We start from the raw sequence: 15,627 nt of genomic DNA, 5'->3' as shown, positions 1-15,627 counted from the left end.
ACAGCTGCAGCGCTCACCACAGATCATACGCTAGTAATAAACGGAGACATTAATACTCAATCTTTTAGCGATAGTATAGCTCACCAAAGGGGGTTCAAATGTAAGAAATGTAGGAAGTATGTGGTCCTCGTTGTTTCCCTAGATAATGAGAACTCCTAACCCCCGGGTTAGAGTAGCCCAATCCACCGCCGAGTCCTGTTTCTAAGACGGCTTTAAATATATCATCTATATGAATACTAACGGACTCAAGCATGAATGCGTTGACTGGAACAACCAAAACAGAGTGCATACACTGGGTGTTCTCCAAACATATCATCTATGTCAATATTAACGGGCTCAAGCATGAATGCGTTGACTGGCACAACCATAAAAGTGAGCATTCATTGGATGTTCTACAAAATAATATCACTCGAGGGAGTAATTTATCATCTATATCCCTGATAGGACTGTGATTCTCTCTACTGACACTGGGCCGTTACTCAGTGTCAACACTGGCATCTAAGTTAAGTTGAACGTGCATCATCATTGATGGTACGCGCCTAAGACATTTTTATCTTCTAGCACTCCCAGTTTGAATGTTGTAGATTGTGTGTTAAGAATCAATATGATATATCTATGACCGGCATCTGTTTTTTTTTTTAATAGAGCGGTGCTCTATCTACCTGAGCCGCAGCCAGGTGAGGCGTAGCACCCATGTTCTACCAAGAAGGTGAGTGGGCGACACAATTGATGTCTGGCTTCTTATATACCTTTAGGGACATCGGAAGAATAAGAAATAAATATATAGGCATTATCGACAGAGATGCTATGTGCAAATACCAATGTGTCTTTGTCTTGATGTTGTTGTGTGCATCTGATACACTAACCTATTTCATTTTGGACGCCACTTTTCTAGGTATCTGGTAGAGCATTACGGATCCTAGTCGTCCAGGTGACACCTATGGTTTTTTATTCACTTGGGTGATCTTTAGTTCATTCACATTTACGCAGTAGCGAAGTTTTGGTCCTGAAGAAAGCAGTGGACACCAACAGCCTGATTCATCAATCTCCCGTTTTGCGAGCCCCTAATAGCGATTCATAAGGAATCGCTATTAAGGACTTGCAAAACGGGATTCATGTAGGAATTGCTAAATAAATAGCGATTCCTACACATTCCTTATTTGCGAGTAGCAAATTACTAATCGCAAATAAGGAATAACTCCCCATACATTCCTATGGGCCAAAAGGCCCATAGGAATGATTGGGGAGTATTCCTTATTTGCGATTAGCAATTAGCTAATCGCAAATAAGATAGCGATTTAAAGGGTGCCAGGGGTATCCAAAGGACACCCTGTAGCACCCCTTAAATGCAAATTGAAACAGGTGTTGCGCACACACATGTCCAAAGGACATGTGTGTGTGCAACATGCAACTTAGAAAAATGCTTTTAAAAGCATTTTTCTAAGTTTTCGCTATTTACCACGAGGTTTGACCTCGCGGTAAATAGCGGGCCGAAATTGCGAATTCGCAATTTTTAAATGGATGATGAATTGCATTTAAGGAATCTCAAGTAGAGATTCCTTAAATGTAAATCCTCGCAAAATAGCAAAATCGCTATTACCGATTTTTGCATTTGGGATGATGAATCCCAAATGCAAAAATAGCGCTCGCAAAGGGCCAGATTCTCAGAATCTGGCCCTTTGCGAGCCGATTTCGGCTTGATGAATCAGGCTGCAAGTCCCCGTACTGCTGAAACATGTCGACCCTTCCAACTAGATAGTAGCTATCTGTTGCAAACTACTATGTTTCCGCACTGGTTTTCAGTTTTTGGAAGTATAAGAGATACCTAATAAATTGTTTCACCTCTATACTCTCCAATTTTAAATTTTTCAGTATTACTTTCTTTCTTTATACGCACTGCTTTTCAGGTATCATTGTCAGGTTACCCTTACAGACCCTTTGTGACACTGGGGCATCCGCCATTCCATCAAAGGATGCGGTAATATCCTCCTTGGTGTAAGGAGTCCCATATGATGACATGGGCGGCACCAAACGATATCTTATGGGAATTTTCACACCTGAGAAGCATCACTCACTATTTAGGATTATGTTGAGCTAAGAATAGGTTGGTGGCTAGACCTTCACAACTTCTGATAATTGTAGACCCACAGTTACTTTGTGTTGTTAAAAGTTGTACTTAGGGGTATGTAATTGTGCTTGGTCTTTAAACTCACCAGGGACCCTCACTCTATCTGTCTTTTTTGTTGATGCATGGGAAAACCTTCAGCAGCACCCATGGAATGCCCCTGTCATGCAAAGTGCTGTATGAAAAGAGGCCCTATTTGCCTGTGAGCTGGACCTTTTAGGTCCAGCTCACAGGCATTGAAAAATACGGCAAATGCCGATGATATTGCCATCTATTCTTCTGATGTCATCAAGGCACTGCAAGGGATTACCACTGAGGTTTGTAAGTTTGGGAATGTATCAGGCTACAAGCTTAATATAAATAAGACACAAGTGATAGCTAATTATGCACCAGTGGTAGCGGTCCCTGAGATTTGTAAAGTCGCTACATATTTAGGCGTTAAAATCACATCTAAAATACGGGAAATCAATACCATCAACTATAATGAACTAATCAAATCTACCACTTTATTATTAAAAACATGGCATAGACCACCTCTGAACTTAATTGGCAGAGTCAACTTAATTAAAATGAAGGTACTGCCCAAATTTTTATATCTTTTTCGCTCTATTCCACTAGCACTAAATAATTCGTTCTTCAAGCAATTAGATGGAATATTTAGCAGTTTTATATGGGGATACAAAAAAGCCAGAAGGTCACTGAAACATTTAAAAAATAGCACGGATAAGGGTGGTCTTAACTTTCCCGACGTCAAGCTATATTTTTGGTCCTCATTTGTTAAGCGTCTCCGGTCTCTACTAAATAGGGAAGACACATATTTCTTTCATTTATTTTTGCTAAAAAGTGATTCAAACATGTTCTTGTTTCGAGCTAATGACCCCAATTACTACAAGAGGGTGAAATTTAAGACTGCCAGGGACATAGTCGGGATCTGGGCTAATATACTAGCATTTTGCAAGACCTCTTTCTACCATCCGAAACTGCAGCTGTGGGGTAACCCGGGTCTTCCGGGGGTCTTCAACGATGGCATGGCCCTTTGATGGTCTAGGCAGGGAATCAATGTTTTGGGAGACTTGTATGGTACACAAGGGTTCTTAGATTTCCATACACTTAAAATGCTATACGATCTACCCGAAACAATGAGATTTAAATATCTACAAATACATGATTTCTGATCAGGAAAAATCTAATTTATGATGTCTCTGATTGTGATATTTGGAACTGTCTATACTCAACTAAAAACAAATCAGTTATAAGTGAAGCTTACAGGCATCTTTGTGCTTTCAAAACCGATGATTGCTTAAAACTAGCTGAGAAATGGAGCAGCAAAATGGGTTTAAGCATAACACCTAAACAGATAACATGCTCTTTATCTAACATTAATAACTCGGTACGATCATCTAGTTTAAGGCTGCAACAATTTAGAACAACCTGCATGTTGTATTACACACCGGAAAAGATTTCTAAATGGTCCCATAACAACATTCATAGTGATCGAACAAAGTGCCCTAAATGTTCAGCTGAAGCAGCAGATCTGGAACATATGCTGTTCTCTTGCCCCAACCTTAGGGACTTTTGGGGGGAAGTACATAAAGTTATGAAAATTAAGAAGATCCAGCTGTCTTCTATTACCGCTTTAACAGTATTACTTGACCTTCATCCTATCCTTTTACCTCGGCCTGCGCTGGTGAAGATTCTTTTATCTTGTGCAAAATAATACTGGCTAGAGCCCGGATCTGTCCCAACCCGCCTAACATCTGGGAATGGTGGACATTAGTAATTGAGATTCACTCTATGGAGCTAGCCCTGGCAAAACTTAGAGGAGCACGTTCATTAAGGAAATTTGAGAAAATTTGGGGTAATTTTATTATCTGAAGGTTATCTTAATTAAAAATAAAAAAATCTTTAAGGTTATATACTTACCGCTACATTTTCCCTTTTTTTTCAAATAGACGCTCTGCTTTTGGGTAGAAAATGAATTACGTTATAATGTGTTACAAGTGGAAATGACCGAAATAAGCTTTGTCTTGAGAATGATTTAATCTTTATTTTTTTTAAACTACGGTTGGCTCATTGTGTGTACATTGGTATGTTTTCCTCATCAGTTTGTTAATAAAAAATTTTATAAAAGAAAAAAAGAAAAGGGGCCGTATTTACTAGGACATGGAAAACAACACAGGCTTTACGTGTCCTTGTAAATATGGAGCACCACACTGCGTAGCTGGTGCGTCACAAAAAGTGGCACACCAGCAGTGCAAGGGACTTACAATTATACCCATAAAAGTGTCAATTTTACTGATTTGTGTAAGAAAATGGATTACTGGTTGAGGGGAGTAAAACCCACTCGAGCAGCAACCATAATCCTTGTCAGGGTGAACTCACACACAAACCCTAATTTAACCTGTGCTCAACCTTCAGGTACCTTAGCACATAGCAGTCAGGCTTAACTCAGAAGCAATGTGTAAATTATTTGTGCAACACTACAAACAGTAATACAGTTAGAACACACCACTAAATGGATCCAACACCAGATTAGAAAAATAGAGTAATTTTTAAATAAAAAAAAGAACCAGACCATATTGACAAAAATCCAATCACTCACTATTTAGGATTATGTTGAGCTAAGAATAGGTTGGTGGCTAGACCTTCACAACTTCTGATAATTGTGTACCCACAGTTACTTTGTGTTGTTAAAAGTTGTACTTAGGGGTATGTAATTGTGCTTGGTCTTTAAACTCACCAGGGACCCTCACTCTATCTGTCTTTTTTGTTGATGCATGGGAAAACCTTCAGCAGCACCCATGGAATGCCCCTGTCACGCAAAGTGCTGTATGAAAAGGGGCCGTATTTGCCTGTGAGCTGGACCTTTTAGGTCCAGCTCACAGGCATTGAAAATTACGGCAAATGCCGATGATATTGCCATCTATTCTTCTGATGTCATCGAGGCACTGCAAGGGATTACCACTGAGGTTTGTAAGTTTGGGAATGTATCAGGCTACAAGCTTAATATAAATAAGACACAAATGATAGCTAATTATGCACCAGTGGTAGCGGTCCCTGAGATTTGTAAAGTCGCTACATATTTAGGCGTTAAAATCACATCTAAAATACGGGAAATCAATAACATCAACTATAATGAACTAATCAAATCTACCACTTTATTATTAAAAACATGGCATAGACTACCTCTGAACTTAATTGGCAGAATCAACTTAATTAAAATGAAGGTACTGCCCAAATTTTTATATCTTTTTCGCTCCATTCCACTAGCACTAAATAATTCGTTCTTCAAGCAATTAGATGGAATATTTAGCAGTTTTATATGGGGATACAAAAAAAGCCAGAAGGTCACTGAAACATTTAAAAAATAGCACGGATAAGGGTGGTCTTAACTTTCCCGACGTCAAGCTATATTTTTGGTCCTCATTTGTTAAGCTTCTCCGGTCTCTACTAAATAGGGAAGACACATTTTTCTTTCATTTATTTTTGCTAAAAAGTGATTCAAACATGTTCTTGTTTCGAGCTAATGACCCCAATTACTACAAGAGGGTGAAATTTAAGACTGCCAGGGACATAGTCGGGATCTGGGCTAATATACTAGCATTTTGCAAGACCTCTTTCTACCATCCGAAACTGCAGCTGTGGGGTAACCCGGGTCTTCCGGGGGTCTTCAACGATGGCATGGCCCTTAGATGGTCTAGGCAGGGAATCAATGTTTTGGGAGACTTGTATGGTACACAAGGGTTCTTAGATTTCCATACACTTAAAATGCTATACGATCTACCCGAAACAATGAGATTTAAATATCTACAAATACATGATTTCTGATCAGGAAAAATCTAATTTATGATATCTCCGATTGTGATATTTGGAATTGTCTATACTCAACTAAAAACAAATCAGTTATAAGTGAAGCTTACAGGCATCTTTGTGCTTTCAAAACCGATGATTGCTTAAAACTAGCTGAGAAATGGAGCAGCAAAATGGGTTTAAGCATAACACCTAAACAGATAACATGCTCTTTATCTAACATTAATAACTCGGTACGATCATCTAGTTTAAGGCTGCAACAATTTAGAACAGCTTGCATGTTGTATTACACACCGGAAAAGATTTCTAAATGGTCCCATAACTACATTCATAGTGATCGAACAAAGTGCCCTAAATGTTCAGCTGAAGCAGCAGATCTGGAACATATGCTGTTCTCTTGCCCCAACCTTAGGGACTTTTGGGGGGAAGTACATAAAGTTATGAAAATTAAGAAGATCCAGCTGTCTTCTATTACCGCTTTAACAGTATTACTTGACATTCATCCTGTCCTTTTACCTCGGCCTGCGCTGGTGAAGATTCTTATATCTTGCGCTAAATTAATACTGGCTAGAGCCCGGATCTGTCCCAACCCGCCTAACATCTGGGAATGGTGGACATTAGTAATTGAGATTCACTCTATGGAGCTAGCCCTGGCAAAACTTAGAGGAGCACGCTCATTAAGGAAATTTGAGAAAATTTGGGGTAATTTTATTATCTGAAGGTTATCTTAATTAAAAAAAAAAAAAATCTTTAAGGTTCTATACTTACCGCTACATTTTCCCTTTTTTTTTCAAATAGACGCTCTGCTTTTGGGTAGAAAATGAATTACGTTATAATGTGTTCCAAGTGGAAATCACCGAAATAAGCTTTGTCTTGAGAATGATTTAATCTTTATTTTTTTTAAACTACGGTTGGCTCATTGTGTGTACATTGGTATGTTTTCCTCATCAGTTTGTTAATAAAACATTTTATAAAAGAAAAAAAGAAAAGGGGCCGTATTTACTAGGGCATGGAAAACAACACAGGCTTTACGTGTCCTTGTAAATATGGAGCACCACACTGCGTAGCTGGTGCGTCACAAAAAGTGGCACACCAGCAGTGCAAGGGACTTACAATTATACCCATAAAAGTGTCAATTTTACTGATTTGTGTAAGAAAATGGATTACTGGTTGAGGGGAGTAAAACCCACTCGAGCAGCAACCATAATCCTTGTCAGGGTGAACTCACACACAAACCCTAATTTAACCTGTGCTCAACCTTCAGGTACCTTAGCACATAGCAGTCAGGCTTAACTCAGAAGCAATGTGTAAATTATTTGTGCAACACTACAAACAGTAATACAGTTAGAACACACCACTAAATGGATCCAACACCAGATTAGAAAAATAGAGTAATTTTTAAATAAAAAAAAGAACCAGACCATATTGACAAAAATCCAATCAGTAGAACCAGAGACATTCAGGTTTAAAGATGTCAGTGAAATAGAGCCTATTCTGATTGTTTTCCTGCCTTGTTTTTGCCTTCTCTGCTTATTTTCCTGACCTCTGTTTTGCCCTCTTCTGCTTTGGTTCGCTTTTTCGGCTCATTTTTCTGCCCTCTGTTTTGACTTTCGTCTTGTTTTTTTCTGCCCTCTCTTTTGCCTTTTCTGCTGATTTTCCTGCACTAATTTTTGCCTTTTCTGCTCATTCTTTTTCTGCTTTTTGTTTTGCCATTATGTGCTTGTTCATTCCCTCTTCTCGCCGTCCATGACCTTGCTTTTCGACAGAGACTTCCCACCCCGGCACCTACATACCCCCATGGGTGACAGTGCCATGCTCTACAAATGCTGAATGATAAAAAATGGTAAATACATTGTAATTGTAAAAAGTGTGATAAAGGTTTATTCATTATATATTGCTACAGCATTTTAACTCCTGGGGAAGTTGGTCGTGAATAGAGATTGTAGGCTCAGAGCTTTTGTATATAAGTATCTGGTTTTCTTGAATGAAAAGGTTTAAACTCGATTTCCATAGACCAAATTGTGTTATCCAATTCCACGCTCCCTGTGCATCAATTCCCTTATCTCATTAAATCAGAACCACCTACATATAAGGGCCTAAATAAGGCTATCAGATTTGCAAATGTTTCTTATGCACATGTGACTGTAGGTTAGATGGAATGTGGCTCAGCTCCATCCCTCCCACTACAAGGAGTGAACAATAAAATCTGCAGCTTACCCTTTAGTGAAAGGTCTCAAAAGCAGCAGCCCTTGCTCGATCAAAGAAAAGATCCATACACACCCACTCTCCTCTGCTGACTGGCAATCAACACAGGGAGCTGAGTGCATCATTACAGCTTCTGCTAGTCCTTGCTGTTGCTCTGCTCATACTGCTACTTCATCTCAGCGTGGAGCCAGGAAAGAATTACTGGGTCAGCTGCAATTCTCTCTGACCTCGGATGATAAGATAGGTAAGGGTGAAGAAACGCCTGTATGTGTGCTTGTGTGTGTACTTGTTCCTCTGTGAATGTGTGAGCACACCATTCAAAGTGAATCTATGTAAATGTATTGTGTAGGAGCGGGGGTTCATGTATGTGGTGGCATGCTATGCTTCCACCCGCTCATAGCTGTTATTATGGGCATTCACTGTGGAATTCTAACTGGCCCTTCCATAACAGTGGCCCATCCATGACTTATTGAGGCCATCAATGACAAAATATGGCAATCCCAGGCACAATGGTGTCAAAAACTGCTGCCCAATATTTTATTTTCTTGGTATTTGATAATGATATAAATGTAGGACTAGGTGAAATTTCACGTACATTGGCATCATTCACATAATTCTAAGAATTTTGCATGATACTTGTAATACAAAATTCCCCAAATCATGACAAATAACATAATAACTCAACGTCTGAAGCATAATTGTAACATGGGAACAACACAAATGACCAGAACGTGAGTGGATGTCACTCATCATACTTGTGTTCTCGGTGCTATTTCTTAAGCATGAAATGCGTCATTGTGTCCAAAATGAACTAAGCCCTTTGTGCCCTATTTGCATTTCGAGTAATTTTCCTAATGGGTTGCATTAGTATGCAAAATATATTATGAAAGTATTGCATAGCTGGGCATGGATCAGTATTTAATTTGAGCCAGTAGTTTACGGTGCTCAGCACGAGCACTTAAATGTCAACACTATCAACTGTCACCAAAGCCGTTCTTACTTATTTATTTATAAAGGAGTTTTATATAGCTCTGGCCAGACCTGATGGTGTTGGAGCACTTTACAACAGTTTTAATGCAAGAGTCACACAATAGGGCAGACGTATACATATTGGTTCGGAAGTCCCAGCATGCTGTGTACCAATGAGGTAGGGAAGTCCTGAGATAACCTCGATTAGTGCACGGTGTCCTAAGCTGAACCTCATTCAAGGAGGAGTGAACAAGGAAGGGGTCGGGGAGTGGGGAAGAGGTAGGTCTTAATGATACAGTGTTAGGGGGTGCAGAGGGCAGGCTTGTGCGCTTCAGCGGCAGCTATAGGTTTGGGAAGGCAGGGTTGAGGAAGAGGTATTTTAGGAGTTTTTTTAATTTTACAAAGGAAGTAATAGTCGTGATATCAGCTGGGATGAAGTTCCAGATTTTGGGCACGTTTCCAGCAAAGGATCGTGCAGCGTTTTTTGGTATGCGTGTTTTCCTAGGGATGAGTAGTAGGATGTAGGAGCGCCTGAGGAACCTTGTCTGACCGGCCTTCCTAAGTTTGGAGGCCACGTAGTCGGGATTCCCTGTGTTCAGGGCTTTGTGTGTGAGGCAGGCAGTTCTGAAGCTGGCACACATTTTGACTGGGAACCATTTTAGTTCTCTGAGCGCAGGTGATACGTGATCGTATTTCTTAACTCCTGTGATCATTCTGGCTGCTGCATTGAGAGTTGTTTTGAGGGGAGCTAGGTGGGATTTTACTGCACCGGTGAGGACTGCATTCCCATAGTCGAGTCTAGATAGCACCAGTGATTGAGTGGCTTGTTTGAGGTCCATGGGCGGGATGTAGGGTTTTATTTTATTGAGTAGCTTCAGATTGAGGAAGGCACTCTTTGCGGAGTTCATAATGTGTTTGGCCATGTCAAGTTTTGGGTCTAGGGTGATTCGTAATGATTTTACAGATTTAGCCAGAGTGAGATTACCGTTGAGAGCATCGATTGCTTTTAACCATTCTACGATTTGGGTTTTTTATTCTTTGTTGGAGATGATGCAGATTTCAGTTTAAACTTGTTTGAGTTTAAGGTGGTTTATTGATAGCCAGTGTTGGATTTTCCAAGAGTGTTGTTGAGTCTCTGAATGTCATCAATGGAGGAGGTTTCCAGATAGATCTGGATGTAATCTGCATAGAGGTGGGTGGGGATGTTGGCTTTCTTGAGTAGGGCGGTGAGGGGTTCCATGTATACGTTGAACAGTAGAGGGGTGAGCACTGAGCCTTGGGGGACACCTCTGCTGACGCTGTGGAGGTCAGACATAAAGGTTTTGATTTTTATCCTTCCCGAGCGGTTGTGTAAAAAGGAGGAGAAAAAGTGTAGGACCACCTCACCTATGCCTACCCTATCTCGGAGAGCCTTGATGAGAAGATTGTGATCCACTGTGTCAAAGGCTGCCGATAGGTCCAGGAGAAGGAGTAGGCAGCACTGGTCAGTATCAAGATACTTGTGGATGTCGTCCATGATGTTGAGGATCGCGTTCTCGGTGCTACAGTCTTTGCTGAAGCCCAATTGGTGGGGATCTGGAAGGTTGATTCTGTCCATGTGCTGAGTCAGTTGTAGGAGAACGTAATTTTCAAGGATTTTGAATAGGAGGGAGAGATTGGAAACAGGTCTGAAGTTGTTCAGAGCTTTGGTGTCAATAACTGTTTTTTCATTAGTGGCGTGACTTGGTCGACTTTGAGGCAGTCTGGTTTTCAAGGAGCTGTTTATGATCTTGCACCAGAATGGGGCTAGGGTGATTCTTACAGCTTTGGGGGCCTAGAATACTAACAATGGTCACTCTTGTAACACTGTGATGGTTAGTAGGTGCATCTGTATTGGCTTTGATAGTGCTAGCAGGGGCACTTTTTTTTTTACAAATGAAGCCCTGGCAAGGATAGCAACACCTGTTCATGTGTGACAGTAGTACAGATCGTGTGTGGTGGACTAGCTCATATTTAGGGACCAACATTTATTTAGTAACAATGCAGTTTGGCATTTTACAGCAAAAATATTGTTTTTCATGACAATAATAAACACATGTTTTTGAGAATTAAGATCTTTTATCCCTAAAAAAAAAAAAGACGTATTAAATAGCAAAATGAGTGTATTTTCAGAATCCGATAAACTGATGTTTTGGATAAAATGATTTCAGAAATATGCATTAAAGATGATATTTTGATGATAATTAATGATGGCTTCGAAAGGCTTGTTGTTCTCGGTACCTGGGAGATCTTGCCTCTCACCCTGTGAGGGAGCTGTTCCTCACCATGAACATTCTGCTTAATACTTGGATACTTGCTGGTTCGTGGAGTTCTAGCAAGTAAATGTTTTTTAGCTCTCACATTTCTTGAACAGCTCTACTTGCTTACGTCAGCAGCAGGTGTGTGTCACATGGTTCCCATGATCCATTATGGACAAGTGTTGGAATTTGACGTCAATAAGCTGCCACCCCTCTACTTACCAGCCGCTGAGAGTACATTTTGTGAACAGCCCTTAAATTCATTCATTCTGCAGTTCATAATTGCTAAACAGTCTTGCTCTATTGCGCCTTCCTCTGCAGCAGCTCTGCTGCAGTTCATGATTGCCATGGACAAACGGTAGCTGTGCCAGATGCAGCTCCCTGCACATCCTCTTTGAATATGGGATCTGCCTTTTTACATTTCATTGCTGATCTCTAACCAAAGATGTCTTGCAGGAGCACCCCGTGCACAAGGAAATTTGGATACATGCAGAGTACTTAGTGTCTGTGTCGATGGATTTTCTGAATTTTTGAAATCCCTTTTTCCAGATCCCCTGTTAGGATTTTGTCAGTTGTATTTGAGTTTGTCCTCTGCAGCAGTTGACACCAGCATTAAAAATAGTCATTGGTCGTTTTATCTGTGCAGTGCTGATGTTAGCACCACCATTTAAAATATGTTTTCTTCTAGTTGTATATCAATAAATTGCATTGGCATTATAATATCAGTGACAATTTTTGTCACTTGCAAATTGAAATACCAGTCGTCAAGTACAATTTACCAGATCAAACTCAAAAACCTTAAGTTTCTTACAGAGTAGAGTAAATCAGTCAGTCCAACAGGAAAATCCAGGGAGGTTTTCAGAATGATCGAAAGATATGCAAATAATTTCATGCAAATTGATTTGATGTAAATTAGCCTCATAAATATTTATTGTGAATATCCTGAAAACCTGACTCGATTTTAATAATACAAAAATGATGAAAACAGCGTATATGCTAATATGTTGGCTTCTTGGTTTGAATACTCACTTAATTGAGGGATTAGGCCTCGTGTGCTACAGAGAATCGGTTCATTTCCCACTGAAGTGCAAAAGACTGAACTATAGTAATAGTCTGTAAATAGCATAATGTACTCCAGTCAACACAGAAAATGACACCCAACATGCTAAAGGGTATCATAAGAAGATCAAGTCAGAACGTAATGAAAGCCTTACACTGGCTGCTCTTCAAAAATGGGTAACAGGCAAAAAAACTAGCTGCATTCAACCACAAATCTACAAACAGCAAGCCAATGAAACTCAAAACAGGATACTACTATCCAATGCAGACTGATGGCAAACTAAATACTATATCATTATCCCATACGGCTATACCAGTCAAAAAAGACAGAAGAAACTTAAAGTCAGCGGTAAAAAACTAATATTGATATAAGAAAACTTCACACACTGAAGGTAGAATGTTCTAAATTAAAGAGGGAAAACGTTAAAGTCAAGTATTGAGATGCTGGCTTAGAAAGACTGCATTAGTGATTAACCCGTTCAGCGCGGCGCGAAATTTCGCGCTGTGCTGAACGTTCTGAAAAACGGATGGGGTCATGACGGAACGGTTCCGTCATGAGCACAGCTCAACCGACGCTCATGACGGAACCGCTCCGTCATGAGCACCGAAGGGGTTAAAGGGCCCTCCAGCGAGTAAACAACTGTTCTCTTCACCTAGTGCTACTTCACCAGCAGCCACCAGCAATATATATTTTAGAATTTTCCTTTCATTGATGATGTTGGCTTTGGTTTTGAGACACATTGTGACATCATTCATCTGATAGCCCCTTTAATGCTCCTACGTCACTCCATTGTCTCTCACTTTCAATGTAATACAAATGAAAGTGAGAGAAGGTTGCATTGTTTTGGATCCCGCTTTCACATATTCGCATAACCACCGCATGTTCTGAAAGACATAAAAAATTGTCACTGATATTTTATTGCCAATGGAATTTATTGACATACCAGTAGAAAAACACAAGAAATATGCAAAAAATATAGATGTCATGGGAGACCAAGTGTGAAAATTGTGCTTATTCCTTCCAATTCTTAATCATTATTAGAACCTATGTTGCTTATTGTAAAGATTGCCCTTAGGACTCAATGGACCAATAACGTCTATGTCTACTTTGATGAGGAGCTGGATAGTGAGTGAGGGCTGCCTAAGAGAGGGATAACGCCGGCTGGGCTTTGCTCCGCTGAGGCGTTTACCATCAAATCATTTTGCCTGTCCGTTTGCTGTGGGGAACGGACGGGCTTTGCTCCGCCGAGCGACTCACCCTCACTGCTGATTTCCTGTTTGGCCGGGTCCTGCTCCGCCGAGCAGGACTACAACTCCCAGCTGCCCCATCCAGGACGCGGCCACACCTGCAATCATCGTGCGCCAGGAGGCGCTTAAAGGTCAGCGCGCACTCGAGGACCCTGCTGTGGGGAACGGCCGGGCTTTGCTCCGCCGAGCGACTCACCCTCACTGCTGGTTTCCTGTTTGGCCGGGCCCTGCTCTGCCGAGCAGGACTACAACTCCCAGCTGCCCCATCCAGGACGCTATTTACAACAAGGGGTGGTGATGGACAGAGTCTCTGAATTAAGCAGAGTACTCTCACCCAGTCAAGAGATCAGGGCTAGATCCAACACCGTTTTTTAGCTCATTGCACCATCCCAGTTTCAGAACCTGGCTGTATGCAAATTAGTCTGTCCCTGGCCCAGTGCATCATGGGAACAGGGCAGACCAGACTACAAAAGCCAATTCTTACACTGGGAAGGAAACAAGCTTCCGGGCTAGTAAACCCCGGCGGTATGGACTCTCTAATCATCCACCCTGACCTGGGGACGTGAAAGTGAAAAATCAAAAAAGTGATAAAGTGCATTAAAAGGTGGGGAAGAGCGAATGGCTCATTCCAAAAACACTCCAGGTTCAGAAGTATATCTGCACTTTATAGGATGGCGCTAATTGCACCATGGGTCTCGGGAGGGGGGTTGAAGCGTACCTGGCACATCGCCCTCAACGCATTCGACCCGCTTCTGCCACCTAGCATACCCTCTGTACCGGACCCCGACGATGATTAGAGAGTCCATACCGCCGGGGTTTACTAGTCCTGACGAATGCCAAGGTAAACTAAAACCATTTAACGGCAGAAACATGTTGACTGACTTAAATAGAAATCTGAATTAACCAAACCATTAACTTTGGCAATTTATTCAGACACATATTTCTTTTTATCCGTGTCTTAGGGATCACACATTAAAATTTAATTTTTTGATACCCTTTAGGCACTTTTTATCTATATAATTCACTGCACGCCCTTCACACACAACGAGCTCCGCAGTCTCCTGGCGTCGCAGCACACGAAAGAGGCACTCGGCCTCTTTTGTGGGGCCCGATGATGAAGCATGACACTGACCAGGTCGGTGTGTGAGGGCCTTCTATACCACCCAAATTGGGTGTGTGGTCTCCTAGTATTTTGCTCCTCTCTGTGGTGTCTTTGAAACTTATATAAATCTCACTTTTGTTAAAAGGTACATGGTCACAACCTCCCTGGACATCACACACTTTACAGGCAGTGGTATTCCAAGGACAAGGGCTGAGGTTGTTGATACTAAATTTCTACAACTCAGGGTCTATAGATGGGAATTATCCAGTTATACAGGAACTAGAGAGCAGACTAAACTATGAAACTGAGCAAAGGAAAGGGGGTGCGGAACCAATTATCCTGGTCGTGGGCGACTTTAACTGTCACCTTTGCCCAAAACTCCTCCCCGTAAGCCCCGACTGGTCATCTTGCCCAATAGAAAGTGGACCACATTTTGAGCATAACAAGGAGGGAAAATTGATTATGAAGTTGTTAAACAATTACGCCCTCACGCACACAATAGACCTGCTGGCCCCGAGAAAAGACGGCACTCTTACACCAACATTCAAGGGCAGAGGCTGCTCATCTATTATAGATTTTATGATAATATCCACTTTTGCAAAAGATAAGGTTAAAGAGGTGAGAACGGACTGGAGTCCCTTCAGTGACCATAATCCCCTAATTCTCGAACTTCTATATAATGGTCTCTCACCAAGGAGTGATCTGGTAGACATTGAGTTGCGCCCAACGGAGCAGGGGAGGCGATTAAGATGGTCAAAAATCAATGCTCAGGAATTCTATAGAACCCTAATAGAAAGAGGAAATGAACAAATACATGTCTGTTTAGAACCTAC

General features: G+C 41.1%; 1 protein-coding gene across 2 annotated transcripts in view; it reads left to right on the top strand.

Annotated features, from left to right (window-relative positions):
* LOC144824447 (uncharacterized) overlaps nucleotides 1-15,627 on the top strand; it is a 170,995-nt gene that overhangs the window by 134,235 nt on the left and 21,133 nt on the right. For both annotated transcript variants that reach the window (XR_013608953.1, XM_078683549.1), the window contains one exon: nucleotides 646-709. Coding sequence is in view for 1 of the 2 variants with exons in the window: in XM_078683549.1 (XP_078539675.1) it covers nucleotides 646-709 (64 nt within the window). In the remaining variant the exon portion in view is untranslated. The remainder of the gene's footprint in view (nucleotides 1-645; nucleotides 710-15,627) is intronic.

The sequence above is a fragment of the Lissotriton helveticus genome, chromosome 3_1 (assembly GCF_964261635.1).
Source record: "Lissotriton helveticus chromosome 3_1, aLisHel1.1, whole genome shotgun sequence".
NCBI lineage: Eukaryota > Metazoa > Chordata > Amphibia > Caudata > Salamandridae > Lissotriton > Lissotriton helveticus.
The sequence above is the reverse complement of the archived record's forward strand: the minus strand, read 5'-3'. Positions and strand labels throughout refer to the sequence as shown.